The sequence below is a fragment of the Saccopteryx bilineata genome, chromosome 6 (genome assembly GCF_036850765.1).
Source record: "Saccopteryx bilineata isolate mSacBil1 chromosome 6, mSacBil1_pri_phased_curated, whole genome shotgun sequence".
Lineage (NCBI taxonomy): Eukaryota > Metazoa > Chordata > Mammalia > Chiroptera > Emballonuridae > Saccopteryx > Saccopteryx bilineata.
This window is the reverse complement of record NC_089495.1, coordinates 195,246,524-195,272,686: the sequence shown is the minus strand read 5'-3', so window position 1 is coordinate 195,272,686 and position 26,163 is coordinate 195,246,524. Positions and strand designations below refer to the sequence as shown.

The window sequence follows — 26,163 nt, the reverse complement described above, 5'->3', positions numbered from 1 at the left end:
CTCTTCCTTTAAAAGTAGGCAACAGTTTTATGTCATTCTTTAGAACCAGAAGTGAAGTAAGTTAGTGTCAAAGGAAAGAAATTGCCATTAACACGGAAACCTATCCACCTTCCACAGACTGTCCAGGTCTTAGGTGTTCTGTGGGGGTTTCTAAGATTTGGTGTAGCCAGTGGAGTTTGGATCCCATTCAAGTCCGTCCATTTCCCCTCACATACATTTATTTTTTATTTTTTGTATTTTTCTTAAGTTGGAAACGGGGAGGCAGTCAGACTCCCGCATGTGCCCGACCGGGATCCATCCGGCACGCCCACCAGGACAGATGCTCTGTCCTTCTGGGGCGTTGCTCTGTTGAAACCAGAGTCACTCTAGTGCCTGAGGCAGAGGCCACAGAGCCATCCCCAGCGCCCGGGCCATCTTTGCTCCAGTGGAGCCTCGGCTGGGCTGCGGGAGGGGAAGAGAGAGATGGAGAGGGGGAGGGGTGGAGAAGCAGATGGGCGCTTTTCCTGTGCGCCCTGGCTGGGAATTGAACCCTGGACTCCCGCACGCCAGGCCGAAGCTCTACCACTGAGCCAACTGGCCAGGGCCCACACCTTTTTTTAAACCCTGAGGTGTAACCAAGACAGTAAGAGAGGGTTACATAAGGCCAGGACCTCTCCAAAGCTGTACCAGTCTGTCATCTCCCAACAGTTTGTGGTGGCCTGCTGTTTCCTCATGGGATTTGCCCCTTTCTAAAAATGTCCATACTCCCACAAAAAAAAATCTAGAGGTATTTTTTAGCCCAAGATTAGAATTGATGTTTTCTTTGCTCCCTGTAGCCTGGGCAGCCAGACTAGGTCCTGTCCCTGGTTCCAGAGCTGTTCCACTTGTCAGTCACGCCCAACCAAAGGTCAGCGGGAACTTGACTGCAGGGAAACCAGGAGAGGCTCTGAGAGGCCAGCTGAAGGAAGTACTGTTCCACAATGGATCAGAATTGTTCAGAAATGACCCCACACCACAGATTGAAGCAGTAAAGTGACAAGAGGGGTCTTCCAGCTCAACTTGGGACTACTTCGCCCTGACCTGTTAGGTCCCCATTGTTCCCGTAGAGGCTGGGTTACAAGTTACGATGGACCTTCCTGGTGGCGTGCAGGTAGAATGGATTCTTTATGAGAAAGATGGGCAGGGAATATTCCAGGAAGAGGCATTGGAAACAAAAGATTGGTATCAAAGAAGCCCTTAGTGGTCTCCAGTGCCTACATGGAGCCTTCAGTCTTCAGCCCCAAGTCAGGAAGATGATTCCAGAAGGGTGGGACTAGATCTCAGCTGTCTTGGGTAAAAGACTCCTTTCAGGTGGCTAGGTAGGCTCCTTTGAAACTGGCCAGACATCGGCTCCAAATTCTCTCGTCTGGAAGGCACACACCCAGAGGGTATGGTCTTTAATCCTCGCGAAGGAGTTCCCAGAGAAGGGAAGCGGGCGCAGAAAGGCAATGACATTGGAGATTAGAACCCACGTCCCGTGCCCTCGCAGAGAGCTCAGCACCTCCGCATCCCAGCAGCCCCATCCCAGGCCAGGGGAGGGCTCTCCCTGCCTTCGGAAGCGGAAGCAAAGATGCCGCCCACCTGAGGTTTCTAGAACGCTGAGGGGTCCCAGGTGGGGAGCTAAGGGGCGGGAGCCCGAGCGTAGGCGATTGGCTCGCGAGCGAGCGAGCGCCCCCACGTAAAGGGGGCGGCGGGCCCGGGAGTGCAGGGCCCGTGCCTCCTGCGCCCCCACAGCCGCCAAGGCTCCCGCCCGGGTGATGAACGCTGGCGTGCAGCGCATGGTAGCGCTGGCCGGCTCCTGGTTTCCCCTGCGACCGGCCATGAAAGTCAACGGCCCGGGGTTCCCGCTCGCCTCGCTCTACGTGGGCGACCTGCACCCCGACGTGACCGAGGCCATGCTGTACAAGAAGTTCTCCCCCGCCGGGCCCATCCTGTCCATCCGCGTGTGCCGCGACGTAGTCACGCACCGCTCGCTGGGCTACGCCTACATCAACTTCCAGCAGCCCGCCGACGGTGAGCGGGCGAGGGGCGGGCGCCCGGGCCGACCCACCGCGTCTCCGCCGGCTGCCTTTTTTTTTTTTTTTTTTTGGTCTTTTTTCCCCAAAGTTAGAAGCGGGGAGGCAGAGAGACAGACTCCCGCATGCGCCCCACCGGCATCCACCCGGCACGCCCGCCAGGGGGCGACGCTCTGTTGCCGCCGGAGCCATTTTAGCACCTGAGGCGGAGGCCATAGAGCCGTCCTCATGGCCCGGGCCATCTTTGCTCCAATGGAGCCTTGGCTGCGGGAGGGGAAGAGAGAGACAGAGAGGAAGGAGGGGTGGAGGGGTGGAGAAGCAGATGGGCGCTTCTCCTGTGTGCCCCGACCGAATCAAACCCGGACTTCCACACGCCGGGCCGACGTTCTACTGCTGAGCCAGCAGGCCAGGGCCCCATCTGCTCTTTTATCTCTGCTCCTCCATCTTCAGTTTTGTAGTCAGGGAAACTGAGGACCAGAGACCTCCCCCACCGCCAGGCAGGAACTAGCAATTAGTGTACCCCTACCCCTAGTGTGTTTTATTGGTGATCCGTTTTGCCGAGGGGAGAATTAAGGCTGAGTGAAAACAGCCAAGAGCTTTGGGGCCACGTTGACCTGGGGTTAGAAAGCCAGATGCTGTGTGACTTGAAGCAAATTATTCAACCATTCTGAGCTTCAGTTACCTGTTTGAAAAATGGGGCTCAGATCTGCCTGAAAGAGTTGTTGTGGCCCTGGCCGGTTGGCTCAGCAGTAGAGCGTTGGCCTGGCGTGCGGGGGACCCGGGTTTGACTCCCGGCCAGGGCACACAGGAGAAGCGCCCATTTGCTTCTCCACCCCCTCTCCTTCCTCTCTGTCTCTCTCTTCCCCTCCCGCAGCCAAAGCTCCATTGGAGCAAGGATGGCCCGGGCGCTGGGGATGGCTCCTTGGCCTCTGCCCCAGGCACTAGAGTGGCTCTGGTCGCGGCAGAGCGGCGCCCCAAGGGGCAGAGCATCGCCCCCTGGTGAGCAGAGCGTCGCCCCTTGTGGGCGTGCTGGGTGGATCCCGGTCGGGCGGGTGCATTCGGGAGTCTGACTATCTCTCCCCGTTTCCAGCTTCAGAAAAATACAAAAAAAAAAAAAAAAAAGAGTTGTTGGGAAGAGGAGAAAATTCAAAGTGAGGAAGGTGTGGGAAGTGACACAGGTGGTGAGTAGGGAACCCAGGAATGCTGGCCTGGGGCTGGCCTCTCCCATGTGACGTGAAGCCTGCACCAGGGGCCTCCCCCTTGGTGAGCCCTGAAAAGCTGCCTCCGCTGTGGGCTCTAGAGCCCATTTCTCAGACCTGATAGGATGGATTAGAGCAGGGGTCCCCAAACTATGGCCCGCGGGCCACATGCGGCCCCTTGAGGCCATCTATCCGGCCCCGCCGCACTTCCGGAAGGGGCACCTCTTTCATTGGTGGTCAGTGCGAGGAGCATAGTTCCCATTGAAATACTGGTCAGTTGGTTGATTTAAATTTACTTGGTCTTTATTTTAAATATTGTATTTGTTCCCTTTTTTTTTTTACTTTAAAATACGATATGTGCAGTGTGCATTGGGATTTACTCATAGTGGGTTTTTTTATAGTCCGGCCCTCCAACGGTCTGAGGGACAGTGAACTGGCCCCCTGTGTAAAAAGTTTGGAGACCCCTGGATTAGAGCTTGCCAGATGGGTTATGCCCACATTTCTGTTGAGAGAAATTAGTTTCAAGATTAAGAGCACCGGGTTTTGCTTCAGGTCGGCCACTAGGGTGTGAGCTTGAGCAAGAGTTCACACTCCGCACGGATCTGTGAAGTGGGGCTAAGGCGTATTTCCCAGTAGCATGGAAGAACTGCCTCTAGGAAGTATCTTCAGTGCATTCTAAGGGCTCAATAAGTGGTAACTTAAGAAAAATAATAGTAACTGTAGTGTTCAGGTGTAAGATTCCAGAAAGAACCAAAAAAGGCCTGCCTGGCCAATTCCAAAAGAGGGCACCATTACTCCTGGTCCCCTGGTGACTGGGGTGGTTCCCTGGGCTGGGGTTTGCTGAGGGTGGTTCAGCAAAGGATTTTCCCCACCCACTGCCATTTCTAGCTTTCTTCAGGCCCTGCACTACCTGACTTTTTGGCCAGACTTCATAGACGGGGAAGCTGAGCTCCAGAGAGAAGGGGTTTCGCCCCTGGATGTTCAGTGGCAGGACTGGAAGGAAAAAACCAGACTTCTTGAAATGTGCCCCACTGAATTCTGCGCAGTTCCTCTCCAGGCTTCTGAAAGGAGAGGAATCCTTGAAGCAGGGGACAGCATATTCCCTGGGAGGCAGAGGGCAGGAGCAGTGGCCGGAGCACAGGCGTGGGCTGCTGTTTGCTAGCCACCTGTTTTGTGCCGGGTGCAAAGGACAAGGCAGCATGCATACCTTATTTAATTTCCTGCCTGTCCAACAACTTGGACGGAGATGGGATTTTCTGCCACTGTTACGTGTGGAAGGGTGGTTAATATTATCGCCATCCCTACTTTACAGGAAGAAACCAGCTTAGAGAGGTCAGGTTCACCTCCAAACCCTGACACTTGGGATTGAATGTCAACTCTGCTGCTCAGAAACTTCGAGCTTTAATTTCCTCAAAGTGCTGCCATCGTTTGTCATAGGGGCCCTCCTTTTTATCTACTTAGTGTGCTTCAGAGACCATCGACCTGGCTCTGCCACTGATGTTTTCCCCTTTCTGGCCTTAGTTTTCCTGTCTGTAAAATGGGGATAGGAAGCCCTGGCCGGTTGGCTCAGTGGTAGAGTGTCAGCCTGGCTTGCAAGAGTCCTGGGTTCGATTCCCGACCAGGGCACACAGGAGAAGCACTCATCTGCTTCTCTACCCCTCCCCCTCTCCTTCCTTTCTGTCTCTCTTTTCCCCTCCCGCAGCCAAGGCTCCATTGGAGCAAAGATGGCCCGGGTGCTGAGGATGGCTCTGTGGCCTCTGCCTCAGGCGCTAGAATGGCTCTGGTTGCAACAGAGCGATGCCCCAGATGGGCAGAGCATCGCCCCCTGGTGGGCGTGCCGGGTGGGTCCCGGTCGGGCGCATGCAGGAGTCTGTCTGCCTCCTCTTTTCCAACTTCAGAAAATACAAAAAAAAAAAAAAAAGGGGATAGGAATCCATGCTCACGTGACCACAGTGAGAAGTTGAATGAGATCCTAAAAAGTGGAAGGAATGCCATAAGCTTTAATTCCTCTATCCCTCCTGAGCCTTCAGGCTCTTATCTCCAATGGGACCCAGAGACTGCCCATTTCGGGGGGAGGGGATTCCCAATTAAGTGCCTTAGGGCTCACGGAAAGAAAGCCCCCTTTACGTGCTTCTTTCCCTCTTCTGTCCAGCGGAGAGAGTACTGGACACAATGAACTTTGAGATGATCAAAGGCCAGCCCATCCGCATCATGTGGTCCCATCGAGACCCAGGACTTCGCAAATCGGGTGTGGGCAACATCTTCATCAAGAACCTGGAGGAGTCCATTGACAACAAGGCCTTATATGACACCTTCTCCACCTTTGGGAACATCCTCTCTTGCAAGGTGGGTGTGTCTCATGAGGGAGTCTGTGTCAAGTGCCTGCAGGTGGGGGGATTCCAGGCAGCACCTCACCTTATAGTATATGAGGTCTCTTCAGCCACACTCCAGGTTCGGCAAGCACCTGAATGGTAGTGGTTGTTTCAGTTTCATCTTCATAGACCTGTCAGAGGCCACCTGTGTTTCAAGTTGCTCTTGCTGTATTAGCCACCCCATAGCTTAGTCACTGTCAGCAACCGTTATTTAGCTTAGAGTTCTGCAGTCGGCAATTTGGGCTGAGTTCAGCTGGGGGGGTCTTCTGGTCTTAGCTGGGCTCCTTCATGTGCCCACCGAGAGCTGGGTGGCTCTGCTTCTAGGCTGTGGGTGGCTGTCAGCTGGAACATCTCTGCTTCCCTCCCTGTGGTCTCTCATCCTCCAGCACGCTACCCCAGGCTGTCTGTCCTCCTGGAACTGGCTGGGGCTTGGCAGACAGAGGGCTGGAGAGTGGAAGAGGGTGCATTGGGCTTGGATTTGGAAGCAAGACAGGTACAGGGCCAATTGAAGAGCCTCAAATGACAAGTTGATCTAGTTCTGTGGGTAGTAGGAGCTACAATTACATTTTAGAGAAGGCATCCCAGTGGTCAGCATGGAAGCTGGGGTGGGAGGCTGGGGTGGTCGTCTAGGCAGAAAATGCCACTTGATTGAGCTGGGGCACTGGCTGCAGGGATGGGTGGGGCCAGAGACACTTTGCAATGGGCATTAGTGATCTTAGTGCAAGTCCAGCCAGAGGATGGGGATCGACATGACATGAAGATTTTTCCCGTTTTCAAGCTTTGCCCTTCCAATTTGAAACAGGAGGCTCACAAATGGGGATAGGATGTTTGTCATTCTTTTACAACATTAAAATGAGCTTGTTGTTCAAGCAGTACATGAATTGGTGAAGTTTAAACGTGGAAAAGAATGAGGTGAGAAAGAAGCCACCATCCCTCCCTTTCAACCCTAGTCCCCAGGAATAATCATTAACAGTTTTGTGTGTGTCTGTTTAAAAGTTTTCGATGTGTTGATGTCCATTTGAACCACTGGGCCTTTATCCCCCCCATACATATAATGATACACCCTCTGGCTCACTGTGTCCGCCACGTAACCTGCCATGTTCTCTCCTGCACACCTCCAGTCAACCTGTACGAATGTGCTGTCACTTAACCAGTCTCTTCATGGATACTCAAGTTGTTTCTAATTTGCTGTTAGAAACAAGGATGCAGGAATAGGGGTTTGGATCGGATCCTCTGGCTCATCACTTTAGGGAGATAATTCAGAACTTGTCTGTGGTATAGGAGACCTGTGTGCTATTTGCAGACTCTATCCCTCCTTACTGTGTGATCTTAAGCAAGTGAATTGACCTCTCTGAGCTGTAGTTTCCCATCTGTAAAATGGAGCTGTTGTGTGACCTAGGATTGTTGTGCAGGCACAGAGCAAGCACTCATATTCGTTGTTATCATCTCGCCATGCTTTTCTACCTGAACCCTCTGTTGGATGCTCTCCTTGTCCAGGTGATGTCTGACGATCATGGCTCCCAAGGCTTTGGCTTTGTCCATTTTGAGACCCTTGAGGCCGCGCAGAAGGCCATCAGCACCATGAATGGGATGCTGTTGAATGACCGTAAAGTGTGAGTGGCGGGGCATGAGGGCGGGCCGAAACTAAAGGGACAGAATCATGGTGCCACCTACTGCAGAAAGTGGTCGGGCCTTGAATATATTCCATCTAAGAAGTATTGCCCTGCCCAGTCCCCTCATGAGGGAATCATTGCCTGGAGGCGGGTAGCGATTGACCCCAATGACCCAGAGTTGCTGGCCGGGGTGGAGGTGGGAATGGCTGAGGGCTGGCAGCTGCCTACCCTGTTGATGTGTCCACAGCTTCGTTGACCACTTCAAGTCCCGACGGAAGCGGGAGGCTGAGCTGGGGGCGCGGGCCGTGGAGTTCACCAATATCTATGTGAAGAACCTCCAAGTGGATGTGGATGAGCAGGACCTCGAGGAGCTCTTTTCCCATTTTGGTGGGTGTGATTCCCGAGGGAGTTCGAGGTTGCTTTCCCTTCTGCTCCCTGGCCAGGCTGGGAGGAGGGGCCCTCCTGGGGCTTCCTGAGGATTTGTGGGAAGAAACGGGGAACCCCTTGGGGTTTCCCAAACCCCTCTTTGAGCCTGGTCGGTCCTTCCCAGGGAAGATCCTGAGCCTGAAGGTGATGAGGGACAACAGCGGCCACTCCCGAGGCTTTGGCTTTGTCAACTTTGAGAAGCATGAGGAAGCCCAGAAGGTAGGAGCCTGCTTCCCTAGGGCCCTGTTTCATAAAGGAGATGCTGAGGAGGACTAGGAAGCAGGGAGATCAGGAGCAGAGGGCTCCCGCTGCTCATGGAAGGGAAGGAAGTCCCTTCCCAGCCTCTCCCACACAGGCTGAAGGGCAGAGGCTTCAGCTTCCTTCGGTGCCTTCCAAGCCACGAAGCTGGCTTATTTTTATAGGTTCTTGCCACACAGGAGGTAGAAGGGGCCTTCAAGACAGCCACTACCCTCTTCTTGAATTGATGACAGGATCGAGGCCAGGGAGGGGAGGGGCTATGCTATTGCTTGCTTCCAGGCCTTTGCAAATGCCCTTTTCTCATGCCACTTTTGCTCTTTAGACCCATGCTGTCCAATAAAAATATAACGTGAGCCTCATGTGTGATTAAAAAATTTCTAGTAGATTAAAAAATAATTTTCAGCCTGACCAGGCGGTGGTGCAGTGGATAGAGCGTTGGGCTGGGATGCAGAGGAACCAGATTCAAAACCCCGAGGTCGCCAGCCTGAGTGCAGGCTCATCTGATTTGAGCAAAATGCTCACCAGCTTGAGCCCAAGGTTGCTGGCTCGAGCAAGGGGTCACTCGGTCTGCTGAAGGCCCGCGGTCAAGGCACATAAGAGAAAGCAATCAATGAACAACTAAGGTGCCGCAAAGAAGAATTGATGCTTCTCTCTTTCCCTTTCTGTCTGTCCTTATCTGTCCCTCTCTCTGTCTCTGTCACTAAATAAATAAAATTAACAGAATCTTAAAAAATAATAATTTCCGCTAGATTAAAAAAATAGTAAAATAAAATTTTCCAGTGGCCACATATAAAAGGGTGAAAAAGAAACTAAATTTCAGTAATATATTTATTCAATATAACATATTTACATTATGACCACTTCAGTGAGTACTTAATATAAAAATTGAGATGATTTCTTTTACAGTGACATTTTTTGTACTTAATTCTTTGAAATTTGGTACTTGCAACACAGTTCAGACTAGCCGTCTTTCAAGTGCGTAGTAGCCACATGTGGCTAGTGACTATTGTATTGGACAGTGTAGCTTTAGACTGTTTAGTGCCTGTCCTTTGGGTCTCAGCTCGTACTTTCCCTCCTTCAGGAAGCTGCCTCTTCCTGTCTTCACTTGTGATACCATCTGTCTCCATCATTAGCACAGATCTCCATGTCTAGAGCTGAGGGTAGAGGCTGGGTCTCGTTTCACTTTTTTTTTTTTTTTAATTTTATTTATTTATTTTTTTAGAGAGGGGAGAGAGACAGAGAGGGAGAGAGAGGAGCGAGAGACAGAGAGAGAGAAGGGAGAGGAGCTGGAAGCATCAACTCCCATATGTGCCTTGACCAGGCAAGCCCAGGGTTTCGAACCGGCGACCTCAGCATTTCCAGGTCGACGCTTTATCCACTGCACCACCACAGGTCCGGCCTTGTTTCACTTTTAATATTGTACCTGCCAGTAGATACGTGATACATATTTGCTGAACAAAGGAATGGCACAGGGCACACAGTGACAAAGATAGAATAACAATGTGATATTTGGCCTCCTACCATAAAGCTCTTTCCATGGCTGCTGCCCCATTAAGATCACTGGACATGGAAGAACTCAGATCAGGTCACGGCTGATTCTGGCCGGAGACCTGCATCCTGGTGTCCTCTCGCCAGCAGCCACTTCTCACTGTGCTAAGGGTTTTGCATACATTCTTATCTCTACCCCCATTATGAGGGCTCTGCCATGATTCTTCATTCAATTCCATGGGTTCTAGCTAGTAAGAGTGGTCACTGGGATAGAACCAGCTCTTTCTGACTCTGAAGTTTGGTTCTTAAGTAAATGACTCCTTTGAAAAGTAACTTCTTATGTGTCCTTGGACAAGTACCACCCTTTCTGTAGGTTTTGGTTTCCCCAACTGTAAAATGACACGTGGGAGTAGATGGATGAAGCTGTCTGGGTCCACTAACTCCAAGATCTTAGATGCTTTGGTAATGACCTTTAAACTGCTATAAACAGCCTGACCAGGTGGTGGCGCAGTGGATAGAGCGTCGGACTGGGATGCAGAGGACCCAGGTTTGAGAACCCAAGGTCGCCAGCTTGAGCATGGGCTCATCTGATTTGAGCAAAAATCCCACCAGCTTGAACCCAAGGTCGCTGGCTCCAGCAAGGGGTTACTCGGTATGCTGAAGGCCCGCGGTCAAGACACATATGAGAAAGCAATCAATGAACAACTAAGGTGTTGCAATGCACAATGAAAAACTAATGATTGATGCTTCTCATGTCTCTGTTCCTGTCTGTCTGTCCCTGTCTGTCCCTCTCTCTGACTCACTCTCTGTCTCTGTAAAACAAACAAACAAACAAACAAAACTTCTATAAACAGGCAGATGCTGGGTCCATCGGGTATTTTTACTTCTATTTATGTATTTAGGCAGGAAAGCAAAAGTCATATTTATGTGAAAGTATTTATTAATGAAGTGACCACTTACGAAAAGTCAGTTCCTGTCAACATTTCTCTTCACTTACACCGTTATCTAATCCTAACTATTGAGTCAGTACCCATATGGGTCCACCTTTTGCTGATTTCTGCAGATAAGTCAATGCAAATTCAGTTCAGTAAAAATGGATAGCAGCCTGACCAGGCGGTGGTGCAGTGGATAGAGCATCGGACTGGGATGCAGAGGACCCAGGTTCAAGACCCCGAGGTTGCCAGCTTGAGCGTGGGCTCATCTGGTTTGAGCAAAGCTCACCAGCTTGGACCGAAGGTCACTGGCTGAAGCAAGGGGTTACTCGGCTTGCTGAAGGCCTGCGGTCAAGGCACATATGAGAAAGCAATCACTGAACAACTAAGGTGTCGCAATGCGCAACGAAAAACTAATGATTGATGCTTCTCATCTCTCCGTTCCTGTCTCTGTCCCTGTCTATCCCTCACTCTGACTCTCTCTGTGTCTCTGTAAAAAAAAAAAAAAAAAAAAAAAAGATAGCAGAGAGAAATCGCACATCTCTTAGGAGATGTAGGGTTTCATGCACTCAGTGCCACTGACGAGTTAGGATCTGGCAGGCATAGGCTAGTTAACTGAAGAAAAGGAAAATCAACAAGAGTTAAGACACAAATGTTTCTACAAATTAGAAGTTTTCATAATTAGCAACAGAATTCTTTGTGCTGTGAAATCCAACATGAAGTAAAAGAATATTGATTATGTTGTCATGCCATTTTGAAAGAATTATGCTTGCTGCTCTGTTTTAAATCAGTATGGTTCTGGCTGGTTGGCTCAGCGGTAGAGCATTGGCCAGGCATGTGGATGTCCTGGGTTTGATTTCCAGTCAGGGCACACAGGAGAAGCGACCATCTGCTTCTCTACCCCTCCATCTCTCCCTTCTCTACCTCTATCTACCTCTCTCTTACCTTCCTGCAGCCATGGCTCAGTTGGAGCAAGTTGGTCCTGGGCACTGAGGATGGCTCCATGGCCTTGCCTCAAGCACTAAAATAGCTTGGTTGTTGAGCAACAGAGCAACGGCCCCAGATGGGCAGAGCATTGCCCTATAGGAGGGGCTTGCTGGGTGGATCCCGGTCTGGGCACATGAGGGAATCTGTCTTTCTGCTTATTTGCTTCTCACTTAAGAAAAAAAATAAATCGGTATGTACAGTAGTTAGAAACTGTCAAATATGAGAAACTGCAAATTTCAATTTCCCTTCTTAAAACAGAGTCAAGGCAAGTTCTTTTAAATCTAGTTTACTCTGAAATTTTGTCCCATTTTTTTGTATTTTTTTTCTTACAGAGACTGAGAGAGAGAGTCAGAGAGCGGGATAGACAGGGACAGACAGACAGGAACGGAGAGAGATGAAAAGCATCAATCATCAGTTTTTCGTTGCGACATACACCTTAGTTGTTCATTGATTGCTTTCTCATACGTGCCTTGACCGCGGGCCTTCAGCAGACCGAGTAACCCCTTGCTCAAGCCAGTGACTTTGGGTCCAAGCTGGTGAGCTTTGCCCAGCTTTGGACCCAGCTTTGGGTCCAAGCTGGGTCCAGCAGATGAGCCTGCGCTCAAGCTGGTGACCTTAAGGTCTCGAAACTGGGTCCTTTCGCATCCCAGTCTGACGCTCTATCCATTGCGCCACCGCCTGGTCAAGCTTGTCCCATGTTTTTTAAAAGTGGATGGCCTCTATTCTGACACTAATTATTCTTGGCTAACAAGGCTGACCTGGCTGACAGGTGGCTCCCTCTAGACCCAGGAGGTGGGACTGGAGGCCAGGGCTCAGGCCAGGACCTGACGGATGGTTACCAAGCGCTCTCACTCAGTCTTCTCCACACAGGCTGTGATGGACATGAATGGGAAGGAGGTGCAGGGGCGGCGGCTCTACGTGGGCCGGGCCCAGAAGCGGGTGGAGCGGCAGCAAGAGCTTAGGCGAAGGTTCCAGCAGATGAAGCAGGAGCGGCTGAAACATTACCAGGTGAGAGTCAGCCTCCTGGTGCAGCTGCTTCTGTGTGTGTAGGGCCCTAAATGCACCTCCTTCCTCTAGCAATCCCACTTCTGGAAACTTGGCTTTAGAGATTGTGGGGGCTGCAGCTTCCAGGTGATGGGCATGCTGAGTGATCAGTGGGGTGCATGGGTGCTATACGAGACTGGGGACGGGAGGCTTGGTGGCCAGGGCTTCCCCTGCCCACGGCAGTTCCCTCCATCCTCCACCCCCCCCACCTCCTACCCCCCAGGGCAGTCGGGAGCTTGGAGGGGAAGGCATATCTAGTAGTATCCTTTCCTTCCAGGGCGTGAACCTGTATGTGAAGAACCTGGATGACTCCATTGATAATGAGAAACTGAGGAAAGAGTTCTCTCCATACGGAGCGATCACTAGTGCCAAGGTGAGGGCTGTGGGTTCCTACAGGGGACAGAGAGCCTTCCCCACCCATCCTCTCACTGCCAGCACACCCTCCTTCCTCGCATGGCTTCCAGAGAGTTGGTGCTGGGCTGCACCTTTTGGATTTCAGTGCTATGTCTGACCCTGTTGGAGCTTGTCACCCATCTGCAGCTTTGGGTTCAAGGGAGGAGGGTAGAGATATAGTTCTAGTCGCACAGCTGGTCTTATTGGGGCTCACTGGTAACCTTTTTCATTCTGCAAGCAATTATTGTGTGCCTGTTGTATGCCAGATTCCAGAAATTCATGTCTTAGCATTTCCATTGACTTTTATTGTCTGGGCTTGGCCGGTGATGTACCTCAATTTCTCCATCTGAAAAAGGGAGAGGGTTGGGCTACATCATTCTTCACTTCTTCCCCATTTATTAAGCTTTCTTAGCACCTGAGGTGTGACAATTGGCTGTTCTACTCAGTAGCTCTGTGACCTTGAGCAGATGTCTTCTGAGCCTCATCTGTAAGATGAGGGAGTTGGCCTGACCTGTGGTGGCACAGTGGATAAAGCGTCGATCTGGAAATGCTGAGGTCGCCGGTTCAAAACCCTGGGCTTGCCTGGTCAAGGCACATATGGGAGTTGATGCTTCCAGCTCCTCCCCCCTGTCTCTCTCTCCTCTCTTTCTCTCTCCCTCTCTCTCTCCTCTCTAAAAATGAATAAATAAAATTAAAAAAAAAAAAAAAAAAAAAAAAGAAAAGATGAGGGAGTTGGATTTGCTGGATGGTTCTCAACCCTGATGTCTCATTAAAATCCTCTAGGGCAGGGGTCCCCAAACTTTTTACACAGGGGGCCAGTTCACTGTCCCTCAGACTGTTGGAGGGCCGGACTATAAAAAAAAACTATGAACAAATCCCTATGCACACTGCACATATCTTATTTTAAAGTAAAAAAACAAAACGGGAACAAATACAATATTTAAAATAAAGAACAAGTAAATTTAAATCAACAAACTGACCAGTATTTCAGTGAGAACTATGCTCCTCTCACTGACCACCAATGAAAGAGGTGCCCCTTCCAGAAGTGCAGCGGGGGCCAGATAAATGGCCCCTGGGGGCTGCATGCGGCCCGCGGACCGTAGTTTGGGGACCCCTGCTCTAGGGAGTTCTTAAATACAGACACCTGAATCAGAGAGATTGACTGTAGATCTCTGAGAGTAGGGACTGGGCATTTTAAGAGCTCCCCAGATGATTTTAAGATGGCCCCAGTGTTCATTCATTCCATACTTAAGCACTCATTGTTTTACCGGGCCCTGGGGGAAGTGTGCAGGAAAAAGTCCTTGTCCTTGAGTAGCTTATAGTCTAGTACAGACGTCAGATGTAAAAGTGGATGGCCTCTATTTTGACACTAATTCTTCTTGGCTAACAAGGCTGACCTGCCTGGTAGGTGACCCCCTCTAGACCCAGGAGGTGGGACTGGAGCCAGGGCTCAGGCCAGGGCCTGACGGGTGCTTACCAAGCACTCTCAGTCTTCTCCACACAGGCTGTGATGGACATGAATGGGAAGGAGGGCCCAGTCCTACCCTCTTCCCTTGAACCCAAAGCTGCAGCTAGATCACTAACTCAAATCTACTATGTATTGGGTAGGGTAAGTATTGGAGGCAGAGCTGCAGTAGCTCAGTGGAACAAGAAGGAGGGCTTCTTGTAAGAAGTGGCAGTGGCAGCAGCATTTGACTTGACTTTGAGAAGGTAGGGAGTTGCAGGTAGGAATGAGGAACTTTCTAAAGAGATCGGTATGGGTATTGGGGCTGGGGACCTGTACATGTGTGGCGATGACTGGTTCTTAGGAAGTAGTCTAAAAGTTCTTTTACCTGTTAATGCTTTGAGTAGTACAAATGTTCATGTATGTCCTCATGCCTCACCGTCCAGAATACAATCGTACAAAAATTTTTATTTAAAAAATATGTAAGGCAACATTTAAAAAAGGTAAATATATTGGCCCTGGCCAGTTGGGTCAGTGGTAGAGCGTCAGCCTGGTGTGCAGGAGTCTCGGGTTCGATTCCTAGCCAGGATACACAGGAGAAGCGAGTTCAAATCAGAACTCGCTTCTCCACCCATCCCCCTCTCCTTCCTCTCTGTCTCTCTCTTCCCCTCCTGCAGCCAAGGCTCCATTGGAGCAAAGTTGGCCCGGGCACTGAGGATGGCTCTGTGGCCTCTGCCTCAGGTGCTAGAATGGCTCTGGTAGCAACAGAGCGATGCCCCAGATGGGCAGAGCATCACCCCCTGGTGGGCATGCCGGGTGGATCCCAGTCGGGCGCATGTGGGAGTCTGTCTAACTGCCCTCCCCCCCCCCCCCCCCCCCCGTTTCCAACTTCAGAAAAATACAAAAAAAAAAAAAAAAAAGGTAAATATATGTTCTTCTTGTTTCCATAAATTGGTTATCAAACAAACATGATTTTAAGTTAATAAAACTGTAATTAGCCTGACCAGGGGGTGGCATAGTGGATAGAGCGGGGTCCCCAAACTTTTTACACAGGGGGCCAGTTCACTGTCCCTCAGACTGTTGGAGGGCCGGACTATAAAAAAAACTATGAACAAATCCCTATACACACTGCACATATCTTATTTTAAAGTAAAAAAACAAAATGGGAACAAATACAATATTTAAAATAAAGAACAAGTAAATTTAAATCAACAAACTGACCAGGATTTCAATGGGAACTATGCTCCTCTCACTGACCACCCATGAAAAAGGTGCCCCTTCTGGAAGTGCGGTGGGGGCCGGATAAGTGGCCTCAGAGGGCTGCAGTTTGGGGACCCCTGGGATAGAGCATCAGACTGGGATGCGAAAGGACCCAGTTTCAAGACCCTGGGGTCGCCAACTTGAACACGGGCTCATCTGATTTGAACAAAGCTCACCAGCTTGGACCCAAGGTCGCTGGCTCGAGCAAGGGGTTACTTGGTCTGCTGTAGCCCACGGTCAAGGCACATATGAGAAAGCAATCAATGAACAGCTAAGGTGTCGCAACGAAAAACTGATTGATGCTTTTCATCTCTCTCCATTCCTGTCTGTCCCTATCTATCCCTCTCTCTGACTCTCTCTCTGTCTCTGTAAAAAGAAAAACAAAAAAAAACAAAACTGTAACTAGAACTAATTTCAATTTTTGAAGAACTCATTCCTGGGGGTCAGCGAGCATGAGAGAAACTCAATACTCAAAGGGTTAAGTCCAACTTTTAAAAAAAATTTTATTATTATTTATTTATTTATTTATTTATTTTACAGGGACAAAGAGTCAGAGAGAGGGATAGATAGGGACAGACAGACAGGAACAGAGAGAGATGAGAAGCATCAATCATCAGTTTTTTGTTGTGACACTTCAGTTGTTCATTGATTGCTTTCTCACACGTGCCTTGACTGCGGGCCTTCAGCTGACCAGGTAACCCCTTCCTCGAGCCAGCGACCTTGGGTCCAAGCTGGTGAGCTTTGCTCAAATCAGATGAGCCCATGTTCAAGCTGGCGACCCCGGGGTCTTGAAACTGGGTCCTTTCGCATCCCAGTCTGACGCTCCATCCACTGGGCCACCGCCTGGTCAGGCAGGTTAAGTCCAACTTTAAATGTCCTTCAGGGACCCTGGTGTTTGGGGAAGAGATTCTAACAATTTTTGAATTAAGGAGTTTTTGAAAAAGGAAATGTGACAGAAAGCTGTGGGGTATGTAAATTAAGCAATAGGAAATTTGATTAATCATCATAAGTTGTGGGGCCTCTTTTTTGGCAAATGCATAATCGGTGTAGGCTTGTGGTTGAAAGCTGGGATGTTAAAGTTAATCAGAACTATTGTAGATCTAAATCCCAGTTCTACCATTTAATTATTATTATTATTATTATTATTTTTTGTGGCAGAGTCAGAGAGAGGGACAGACAGACAGGAAGGGAGAGAGATGAGAAACATCAATTCTTCGTTGCGGCTCCTTAGTTGTTCATTGATTGATTTCTCATATGTGCCTTGACTGGGGGCTACAGCAGACTGAGTGACCCCTTGCTCTAGCCAGCGACCTTGGGCTCAAGCTGATGCCTTGCTCAAATCCGACGAGTCCGTGTTCAAGCTGGTGACCTCGTAGTCTCGAACCTGGGTCCTCTGCATCCCAGTTCGACGTTCTATCCACTGCGCCACCGCCTGGTCAGGCTAAAAAAATTTTAATTTAGAAAATTAAATTTAATGGGGTAACATTGATCAATAAGAGTACATAGGTTTCAGATAAACATTTCTTTTTTTTTAATTTTATTATTTTTTTTACAGAGAGAGAGTCAGAGAGAGGGATAGATAGGGACAGACAGACAGGAACGGAGAGAGATGAGAAGCATCAATCATCAGTTTTTTGTTGTGACTCCTTAGTTGTTCATTGATTGCTTTCTCATATATGCCTTGACCGTGGGCCTTCAGCAAACCGAGTAACCCCTTGCTCAGGCCAGCGACCATGGGTCCAAACTGGTGAGCTTTTTGCTCAAGCCAGATGAGCCCACGCCCAAGCTGGCAACCTCGGGGTCTCAAACCTGGGTCCTCTGCATCCCAGTTCGACACTCTATTCACTGCGCCACCGCCTGGTCAGGCAGATAAACATTTCTATAGTATTTGAACTATTGATTATGTTGTGTGCCCATCACCCAAAGCCAGTCTTACCATTAACTAGCTGTATGACCCAAGGGAAGTAACTTTGCCATTTGGACTCTATTTGCCCATCAGTAAAATGGGAGCAATATTCCCTACCTCTAGAGGTTTCCTGAGAACTAAAGAGCCTGCACATAGAGCACCTGCCCACAATAAGTAGTGAAATCGTGATCTAATTGTTTATACACATTGCATATAATTTCAGGAGATTCATTCACCTCCTTAAGGACTCTTTGAATGAAGGGAATTATAAAAATCTGGATTGCTTAGAGTTGAGGCACACCTATCTTATTAATTCTATATAATTTTATATATTTAATATATTTTCTCTTATAGTAATTATGAAAATTAAATGAATTAATATATATAAAGTGCTTACAGCACTATCAAGTTCATTGTAAACTTTGTAAAAGTGTCATTATTTTTTTACTACCTAATATAAGTTCTTATTAACTCATTAAGACTCATTAATTTTTTATTAAAGCTTTTATTGAATTTTGAGAGAGAGAGAGAGAGAGAGAAAGAGAGTGAGAGAAGCATCAAGTCATAGTTGCTTCACTTTAGTTGTTCATTGATTGCTTCATGACTGGGCAAGCCTGGGATTTTGAAAAGACAATATTTTTGTGTGCCAAGAAAATGTGCCTGTCTGATGAAGCCTATGGTCCCCTTTTGAGAATAGTTCTAAATGCATAAAGGAAAATGCATAGGTTTACAACCAACAATTATATTGAAATAATTATCAAAATACTAAGGTGACAGTAAGTTGTGCTTTTTATTAACGCATCAAACTATAAGATCTAGTGAAGTAGCAATTAGCATAAATGATATTTTGAGATCAACAGTAGTGAATATAATATGGAAATATTTTCTCTTCCTGAAAAAGTCACAAGCACATCTAATACTTTATTTTTGGTGGCTCACACTAAAAATAGAAAGAAATGCTAATATGAAAATACAGGTGCATTTTTCCCTGTCCAAGTTTACAGACCCTCTGAATTCCATCCATTGACCTCCCTGTGGATCTGTGGACTCTGAGGTTCAGGCCTCTATGCTAGTGGGTAGCAAAGGATAGTTGGAAAATCACTGATGTGGGGCAGGAGCTCTAATAGAGCAGATTTAAAAATGATCTCGGCTCTATTGTTCACAGAGTAGGTGAGCCCGGCCAGTCTCTTGACCCTAAAAAAAGAAGAAAAAACCTAAATGTAATATAGATTCCATCCTGAAAGAGAAAAACGATATAAGTAGTAAAATTAGTGAAATCCAAATGAAACGTACAGTTTAGTTAATAGCATTGTAGCTAATGCTGTAGTTAATCATATTGTGCCAATGTTACTAGGATGGTTTTGACAAACGTACCATGTTAACACTGGGGGCAAGCTGAGTGAAGGCTCTACAGCAACTCTCTGCTATTTTTGAGACTTTTCTGTAAATCTAAAATTATTCCAAAATAAAAAAGATTATTTTAATTAAAAGGCTAAGAACTTCTTTCTCAGACTCAAAAGGAACTTAGGGCCTCGCAGAGGTAGTGGGGGTTTACCATATGGTGTGTTGGGTTGAAGTCCTGGCTGATGTATGACCAACTGGCTGGGTGATCCTGGACAAATCCTCCCCCTGCTTTTTTTTAAATGGTAGAAAGGATTTCTACTTCTACTAAAAAGAAAATAGATTAAAGCACTGAATATAGAAATTCAAATTATTTTCATATTCCCTACCAATTTAACACTTTATTGGAGCCTCTAGGAAATAGAGCTGTTAAGAGCATATTTTTTTTGGTGTCTATAAATCACAAATTAAGTAGAGAATTTTATGAATAGTTTAAGAAATCCAAAGCCTGACCAGGCGGTGGCGCAGTGGATAGAGCATTGGACTGGGATGCGGAGGACCCAGGTTCGAGACCCTGAGGTTGCCAGCTTGAGTGTGGGCTCATCTGGTTTGAGCAAAGCTCACCAGCTTGGACCCAAGGTCGCTGGCTTGAGCAAGGGGTTACTCGGTCTGCTGTAGCCCCACGGTCAGGGCACATATGAGAAAGCAATCAAGGAACAACTAAAGTGCCACAACGAAAAATTGATAATTGATGCTTCTCATCTCTCTTTGTTCCTGTCTGTCTGTCCCTATCCCTCTCTCTATCTCTGTAAAAAAAAAAAAAAAAAAAAAAAAAAGAATAAAAAGAAAACCCAAGAAATAGTCAAAAATCAAAATGCAGATTTTTATCAGTGACCTCAACTGAGTGTTTAAGGTTGTGGCCGTTGCTGAAGTACCTGCCCTATCCTTACTTAGGTTTTTAACTAACGTTAGATGATCATCTCACTTTATTACAGCCCGTCTGAGGAAGGTCTATACATTTAATTAAGTCAGCCTGCCATCACAGCCGAAGAAAATGTTTTCAGGAAGAACATTTAGAGATAAAAATTTATTCTGAAACGCAGCTCTTCTCCCTGACTCTGGGGGATGGTCTGTGAGACACGCACAGGCCTCCCTTAGCAGGTGGACTTGTGGACCGGTCACACGCAAGCCCCACTCCTCTCACCTATAAAGTGGGAGTCACGGTGAAGAGTGAGGAGTATCAAGTATCTGGCACACAGTGAGCCTCGGTGAATGTGGGGTGACAGTGTACACCCGTCAGCCCCCATAGCAAGTGTCTCCTGGGCCCCCGGGGGAGGAGGGAACAGACCCCAGGAGTCTCCCTGCCCCTCCCCCAGCAGCTCTTGTCTTGTCTTGCTTTTAGGTGATGACAGAAGGTGGTCACAGCAAAGGGTTTGGCTTTGTGTGTTTTTCCTCTCCGGAAGAGGCAACGAAGGCCGTGACGGAGATGAACGGGTACGTCCTGGGCACCAAGCCGCTGTACGTGGCGCTGGCCCAGCGCAAAGAGGAGCGGAAGGCCATCCTGTCCAACCGGTTCATGCAGCAGCGCCTCCTGCGGTGCTTGCAGCTGCCCACCAGCTACTTCCTGTCCCAGGTGAGGTTCTGCCCGCAGCCCCGACAGCCAGCCGGGTAGAGCAGAGAGAGCTTTACAGGCAGACATAGGTCCCCAACCTGCTTCTGCCAGAAACGGCCAGTGGTCCGAACCATCTCTAGAAAGGCTAATAGTGTTGCCGTCTAACAGCGTTTCCCAGTCAGAGGAGAGATTTGTGAATGTTATGCTGAAAAAGATCTTTGGTCAAATTTAAGTTTGGGAAAATATTGTAGTAAACAAAGGAAGCCTAGGTTTCTGGACCACATAAGTCATTTTACCTTAGTGTGCCCGTATGTATCCTGACTTTCCATCTTGGGGTTGTTTTTGCGGGGTCCCTGCTAATATCTCTAGAGGGCATGGTTTGGGAAAAGGGCTTGGGTGACGCAGAGGAAGTAGAAAGTTGTTAGCTGTTAGGGTACTGGAATGGGAACATTCCTGCTCCTCTGAGCAGCTGCTTCAGCTGGCACAAGTTTCATAGGACATGTCGCCATTTTACCCAGGTGGTTGGGCTAGTAGCTCCGATAATAAGGGGCAAGGATGGAATCTGAGATCTTGCCCTGAAGGGTTGAGGGATAATGAACATTCTGAGGTGGGAAGCAGGCCTTCATCCTAGCCTTGTGGGTCTTGACTAACCAGTCCCCTGCAGGGGCCAGTGGAGTCCCTGCGGTGGTGCCCCTGAGGGACGCAGTTTCCTTCTTGCCCGGCTGTAGCCCCGGCCCTCACTGGGTTTTCTCCCACACAGCCTCCAGCTCAGGCTGTGTACTACAGCTCTGGCCCACCTGCCCAGCCTGCCCTCAGGTGGATGACGACCCAGCCACTTCGATCCTCGTGTGAGTGACCCAGACCCTTCTGCCCCTGAATGTGGACCCTGTGGGGTAGTGTGTAACACAGATCACAAGCTTTGGGGCCAGGCCTGACTGTCGCTTTCTAAGGTGTTCAGTTGGGTGGGTAACTTCCTCTCTGAGCCTCAGCTTCCTCTTCTGAATGAGATAGGTATAAGCACAGGGCTGAGCCTATCAAAGGCTCACATTATCTCCAGTCAGCTCCAAAGGCTTGTCTGGTGTGTGACTACGAATCCTCGCAGAGCTGAGGAAATGACTCCTGTGGCTGTGTTGCTGATGAATGGCCCCCTTCTGAGAGCAAAGCTCACCTGACTTAAAAACTGGGGACGAGGGTGTGTGATCAGGACGTCTGTGCCTCTAGGGGCCCCGGGGAGGTGTGAGTTGGTTTGTAATAGATCTCCACCCCCGCCCCTTGGAGTTGTGGGTCTGACGAGGTAAGTTCACTCAGCTCTCTGCTGTGAGTGCCCTGGCTCCGCTTCCTCACCATGGAACTGTCAGGACGCAGCATGGCCCTCTGATGGGTACTCCCCTTGCTGCCAACCTTTCTCTCTCCGTGTTCTCTGTACCACAAACTCCCTACCCTCAAGCTGCCTCAGTGGACCAGCCACCAGCCATGTCTCAGCGCCCCACCCACTTCAGCAGTGTCAGGAAGACCTCCACTAGGGCCCCCCCAGGTGCCCCACGCCCAGAGAACGGGGGAGTACAGGCAGGCCGGGAAGAGTAGGAGTGCAGGGGGGCTGGCCGAGGGCCTTGCCGGGTTGGCTGTGCACTAACCGAGTCAGAACCGGCCCCCACGGGGACCTGGCCATTCACCTTCTCGAGAGCAGGGCTGACTTTAGAGACCGTGCAGCACCGTGGTTAGTGTGGACCTGCAGGCCCAGTGTCTGGGCTCACTCACTCTGTGGCCTTGCTAACTGCTGGTAGTGGATCGCCTCATCTTTAAGATGGGGATGAAAACACTTTTCCCATTTTGGCGTGTGGGCGAATGAGATCATGCGTGCAGGGGCTCAGCACCAGACCGGAACTTGGATTTTGACTACAGGCGAGCGCCTGTGGCAGATGTTTGTGCATCTGTGTGCTGGCACCGTGCTCACTGTTGGGGGTACTGTGTGAATACTTGTCTTTAGGCTTATGCCTTCAGGGTGCTGCCAGGCCCTAACATCCCTGCTTATTTTTTACAGTCAACGTCGGCACTCAGAACACTGGACCCAGTGGGGCAAGACGCTGTGCGCCAGGCAGGCCTCTTCTGACACAGAGATACACCTCGGGAATGCTCAGCACCCATGAGATAAGGCTTGCCTAGCTGGCCTCTTACTCCAGCCTGGTGGGGGCCTGGCTAGAACCTTGCTGTGGCGTTGGCCCTCTCTGGGCCTTGGTTTTCTTCCTTTTCTTGGCTTGTAAAATTTCCTTTATTAGCATGTAAAATCAGGAGGAGGTCACCACCCTTACTAACAGGAGGAGAAAAGGGGCCAGGACCACATTTTATTAGTCACAATTTGTGTTGCCTGGGTTATTACCAAAATTAATTTGGATTTCCCAAGTATTTATGTGTTAAGTAGCAAGGATGTGATTAATGTGCAAAACAGAACTGAAAAGACCTGTCATGAAGTTTAAAGGCTGTATCTCCCTTCCCCAACCCCAAAAAAGTCTCAAACTCAGCATTTTCATCTGTCTAGGATTTCAGTGTGCATACTTTGAACTAGTTCTTGCAAAATGAAAAAGAATAGTTTTTAAACAGCAAACTGTTTTTTAATTTTTATTCATATTAGAGAGGGTGGAGGGGGGGAGAGAGAGAAGGGGGGAAGAGCAGGAATCATCAACTCCCATATGTGCCTTGACCAGACAAGCCAGGGGTTTCAAACCAGCGACCTCAGCATTCCAGGTCGATGCTTTATCCACTATGCCACCACAGGTCAGGCCTAAACAGCAAAATGCTTTTAAAGTTAACAAGATGTGAAAGGGTCATATATGTATGTTAGGAATATGGCCATAAAAACTACTTGATCCAAAGTGCTTTGTTGGATTAGTAAGGTGTGACTTCATTTGGTGACATGCATGGGAGGCCTTGAGAGGTTCCTAGCACTGTGGAAAACATCTACATTAGAGTGTAACTTTGGCCTGACCTGTGGTGGCACAGTGACTAAAGCATTGACCTGGAATGTTGAGATTGCTGGTTCAAAACCCTGGGCTTGCCTGGTCAAAGCACATATGGGAGTTGATGCTTCCTGCTCCCCCCCCCCCCTTTCTCTCTCTCTCTCTCTCTCTTCTTTCTCTAAAAATGAATAAACAAAAATCTAAAAAAAAAAGGCAATTTATAAAAGAAAATAAAAAGAATGTAACTTTGTGGTTTAGTCTGCCATGCCCTTGTTGGGGACTTTGTTCCACCTGATACTTGATCGTCCATACCTTGCCCCTGCTCCCCTCTCCCAGAGCCTTCCTGGAGGCCTGTGCTCACCTGCCAGGGTTAAGTGTTTTGAGGCCTTGCCTGTCTGGTGGTTAAGGGAGGTGTCCCTGGCCCCCCGTGCAGGTCCAGGAGCCTGCTGTGTGTGTCCCCGGACAGGAGCCCCTGACTGTGTCCATGCTGGCCGCCGCCCCACCGCACAAGCAAAAGCAGATGATTGGTGAGTGGCTGGTTCCCCTGCTCTGGAGCAGGAGGAAGGGGGCTGGGCGCTGGCTAGCCTGGTGGGAAATAGCCTGAGAGGAGGTCAGGCCTGAGGACCAGCTCCAGCTTTGCTGATGACCAACCTGCTGGGTGACCTTGCCCAAGTCGCCTCTGTAGTCTAGGTCTGTTCTCTCATCTTAAAATACTGGTCAGACCAGATGTTCCCAAGGTTTCTTTAGCTCTGCTCTTCTTGACTTTGACTCAGGCTGGGAGAGCCCCCAGATGTGGGGAGGTCAGGGGCCAGGAGGAGGAGTAAGATTATGAAGGGTATGGTCTTCGGCTTCTGCTCGGACATGGCCTTTCAGGTGGGCGTTGTGGTTCCGCATACCCTCCCTGAAGGGGAAGAAGCTGTCACACATTTAGCATCTTCCCAGTGGAGCCCCCTGCAGGGAGGTGGAGAATGAATGTGCATCAGGAAAATAAATGTTGTTCCCCACTGGACTCCAAATTCCTGAATTCATCCCATGTCTATGACAGGCCCTGCTCAAGGGCGCCACTTGCAGTTGAATGAGCAATCTTGCCTAGTGGTTAGCAGGTTCTCTTCTTCAAGGCCTCCAAGATCTCCTGACCCATCTCTGCAGGCCCCCACTGCCACCACCTCACTGTTTTCCTCAGTTCACTTGAGGTTTTACCACCTTACTACCTAAACCTCAAAGAAAAATTCTCAGTGGGCTTGATGGAGGCAGAAGGCTCTGTTAGCAGTTCCTTGTAAACATCCACTTGCATCATGGGAAGACCTCTCCCACCCCCATTCCCACTTACGGCAACCTAGCCTGCCTAGGCACTCCACACATTGCCGAGATGGGCTGACCACCAACACTCAGCCCTCTCACTAGAAGGAAATTGTGTATGTGGCTCCCCACCTCTCCCAAAAGTCAAGTTCAGCAAGTGCATGCAACTATTTCACATCTAATACTCAATACAATTCTGCAGACTGACCTCCAAAGCAGGGTTTGCTATGCTCACTTCACAGTTAGGAAAGAGGCTCCTGGTAACCCGGTTAAGTAACAGCCTGTAAGAAGCAGTCCTGGGACAGCCACCTGGGTGCCGCACTGCTCCATTCCACAATACTGTTCCTGAGATGCTGGTGTCTCAGCCAGGGTTGTGTTCATAAGCCGTCAGAGGCTGTTCCATATAGGTGAGCGTCTCTACTCCCTTATCTACGATGGCCACACCCAGCTGGCCAGTGAGATCACGGGCATGCTGCTGGCGATTGACAACTCGGAGCTGCTGCTCATGCTGGAGTCTCCTGAGTTCCTCAGCACCAAGGTGGGCTGGGGCTTGGGTGGCAGGGAGCCCGGAGGGCAGGAGGAGAGCTCAGGACCAAGGTGTCTCCTAGATGAGCCAGCAGGCTGCTGCTTGCACAGATGAGGTTTCTCTTGTTAATACCCGTGAATCTTGGAGTGGGACAGATGATTCACTGCAGCTCTATAGGCCCGGTTTCGGCACAGGGAGCTGTGGTCTGACTCGGGATAAGGGTTATGATTTTCCCAGCTGTCCAGCAGTATACTTCTGTCTTAAGGTGATCGTGGGTTTGTCATGAGAGCTGGCAAGAGTCAGGTGTGGGGTCTGCAGGAGTGCGGTGGAGGGAAGAGAATTCTCGTGTCCAGCGTGCTGAGGCAGGAGGCGGCCAAGGCTCTCCCGGGCCCTGTTGGGGCAGCCACGTTACACCCCTCCCGCTGTCCCACAGGTAGAAGAGGCTTTGGCAATGTTGCAAGCTCACCAGGCCACAGAGCCAATGAGAGGGAACGCGACTAAAACCAGGTGGGTTGGGATGGTGACAGTAGCTGAGCTCAGAAGCTGTCAAGAACTCGGCCCGGACTGGCTGGCTTCCACAAAGTCCCTGAGAACCATGTGGTATCTATCACTGCTTTCTCTGAGGCCCCAAGGAGGAATGTAGGGTAAACTAAGGGTCAGAGAGGCAGCTGTGTGACCAGAGTGGGTATTAACTATCAGATAAAGTGAAGGAGGTGGTCTCTTGCTAGCTGCCCTGCCTGGCCTCACTCAGAATAGGTCGGGCTTCCCTGGGGCACCGTCTGGCTCTATTCCGCCTGCTCGAAGGCCTAGCATGGTCTGTCTCTGTTCTTAGTTGAAGACCAGATGTCTGCCATACTTCAGAAACATTTTTCTCTCCCCTTTCATCCCTAGAAAATGAACTCCTCACTCCCGTGACCAGAGAACAGCAACATTGTCTCTAGCTCTTGACTCCACAGCCCTGTGAACCGAGCTCACCTCCCAGCTGGGCTGTCTCTGCACCCCCGCTGTGTGTGGAGTGAAGGCTGGTCACCCAGCCAGCCTGTTACCTATTGCCTTGTGCATTAAAAGTGCTGCAG

At 49.5% G+C, this 26,163-nt stretch overlaps 2 protein-coding genes across 3 annotated transcripts in view; both read left to right on the top strand.

Annotated features, from left to right (window-relative positions):
* The window catches only part of KCNK15 (potassium two pore domain channel subfamily K member 15), a 284,394-nt gene that overhangs the window by 118,288 nt on the left and 139,943 nt on the right, over positions 1–26,163 (top strand). The window lies entirely within an intron of this gene.
* Positions 939–23,324, top strand: PABPC1L (poly(A) binding protein cytoplasmic 1 like). 2 transcript variants are annotated; one of them, XM_066235158.1, is made up of 10 exons: positions 939–1,129; positions 5,385–5,578; positions 7,102–7,217; positions 7,465–7,604; positions 7,768–7,862; positions 12,179–12,316; positions 12,630–12,725; positions 20,099–20,329; positions 21,069–21,156; positions 22,350–23,324. In XM_066235158.1, the coding sequence occupies exons 2-10, from the start codon at positions 5,405–5,407 to the stop codon at positions 22,469–22,471; spliced, it is 1,200 nt and encodes a 399-aa protein (XP_066091255.1). In that variant the 5' UTR covers positions 939–1,129; positions 5,385–5,404; the 3' UTR covers positions 22,472–23,324. The 2 variants fall into 2 exon arrangements, with proteins under 2 accessions (XP_066091255.1, XP_066091254.1); XM_066235157.1 differs by having other exon boundaries at positions 939–2,031.

Bases quoted from the DNA above. Each gene is read 5' to 3' on its own strand.
- PABPC1L (XM_066235157.1), top strand. From the start codon at position 1,776: ATGAACGCTGGCGTGCAGCGCATGGTAGCGCTGGCCGGCTCCTGGTTT. The intron at 7,218-7,464 runs GTGAGTGGCGGG...ATGTGTCCACAG, and splicing joins CTGTTGAATGACCGTAAAGT to CTTCGTTGACCACTTCAAGT. The intron at 12,317-12,629 runs GTGAGAGTCAGC...CTTTCCTTCCAG, and splicing joins AGCGGCTGAAACATTACCAG to GGCGTGAACCTGTATGTGAA.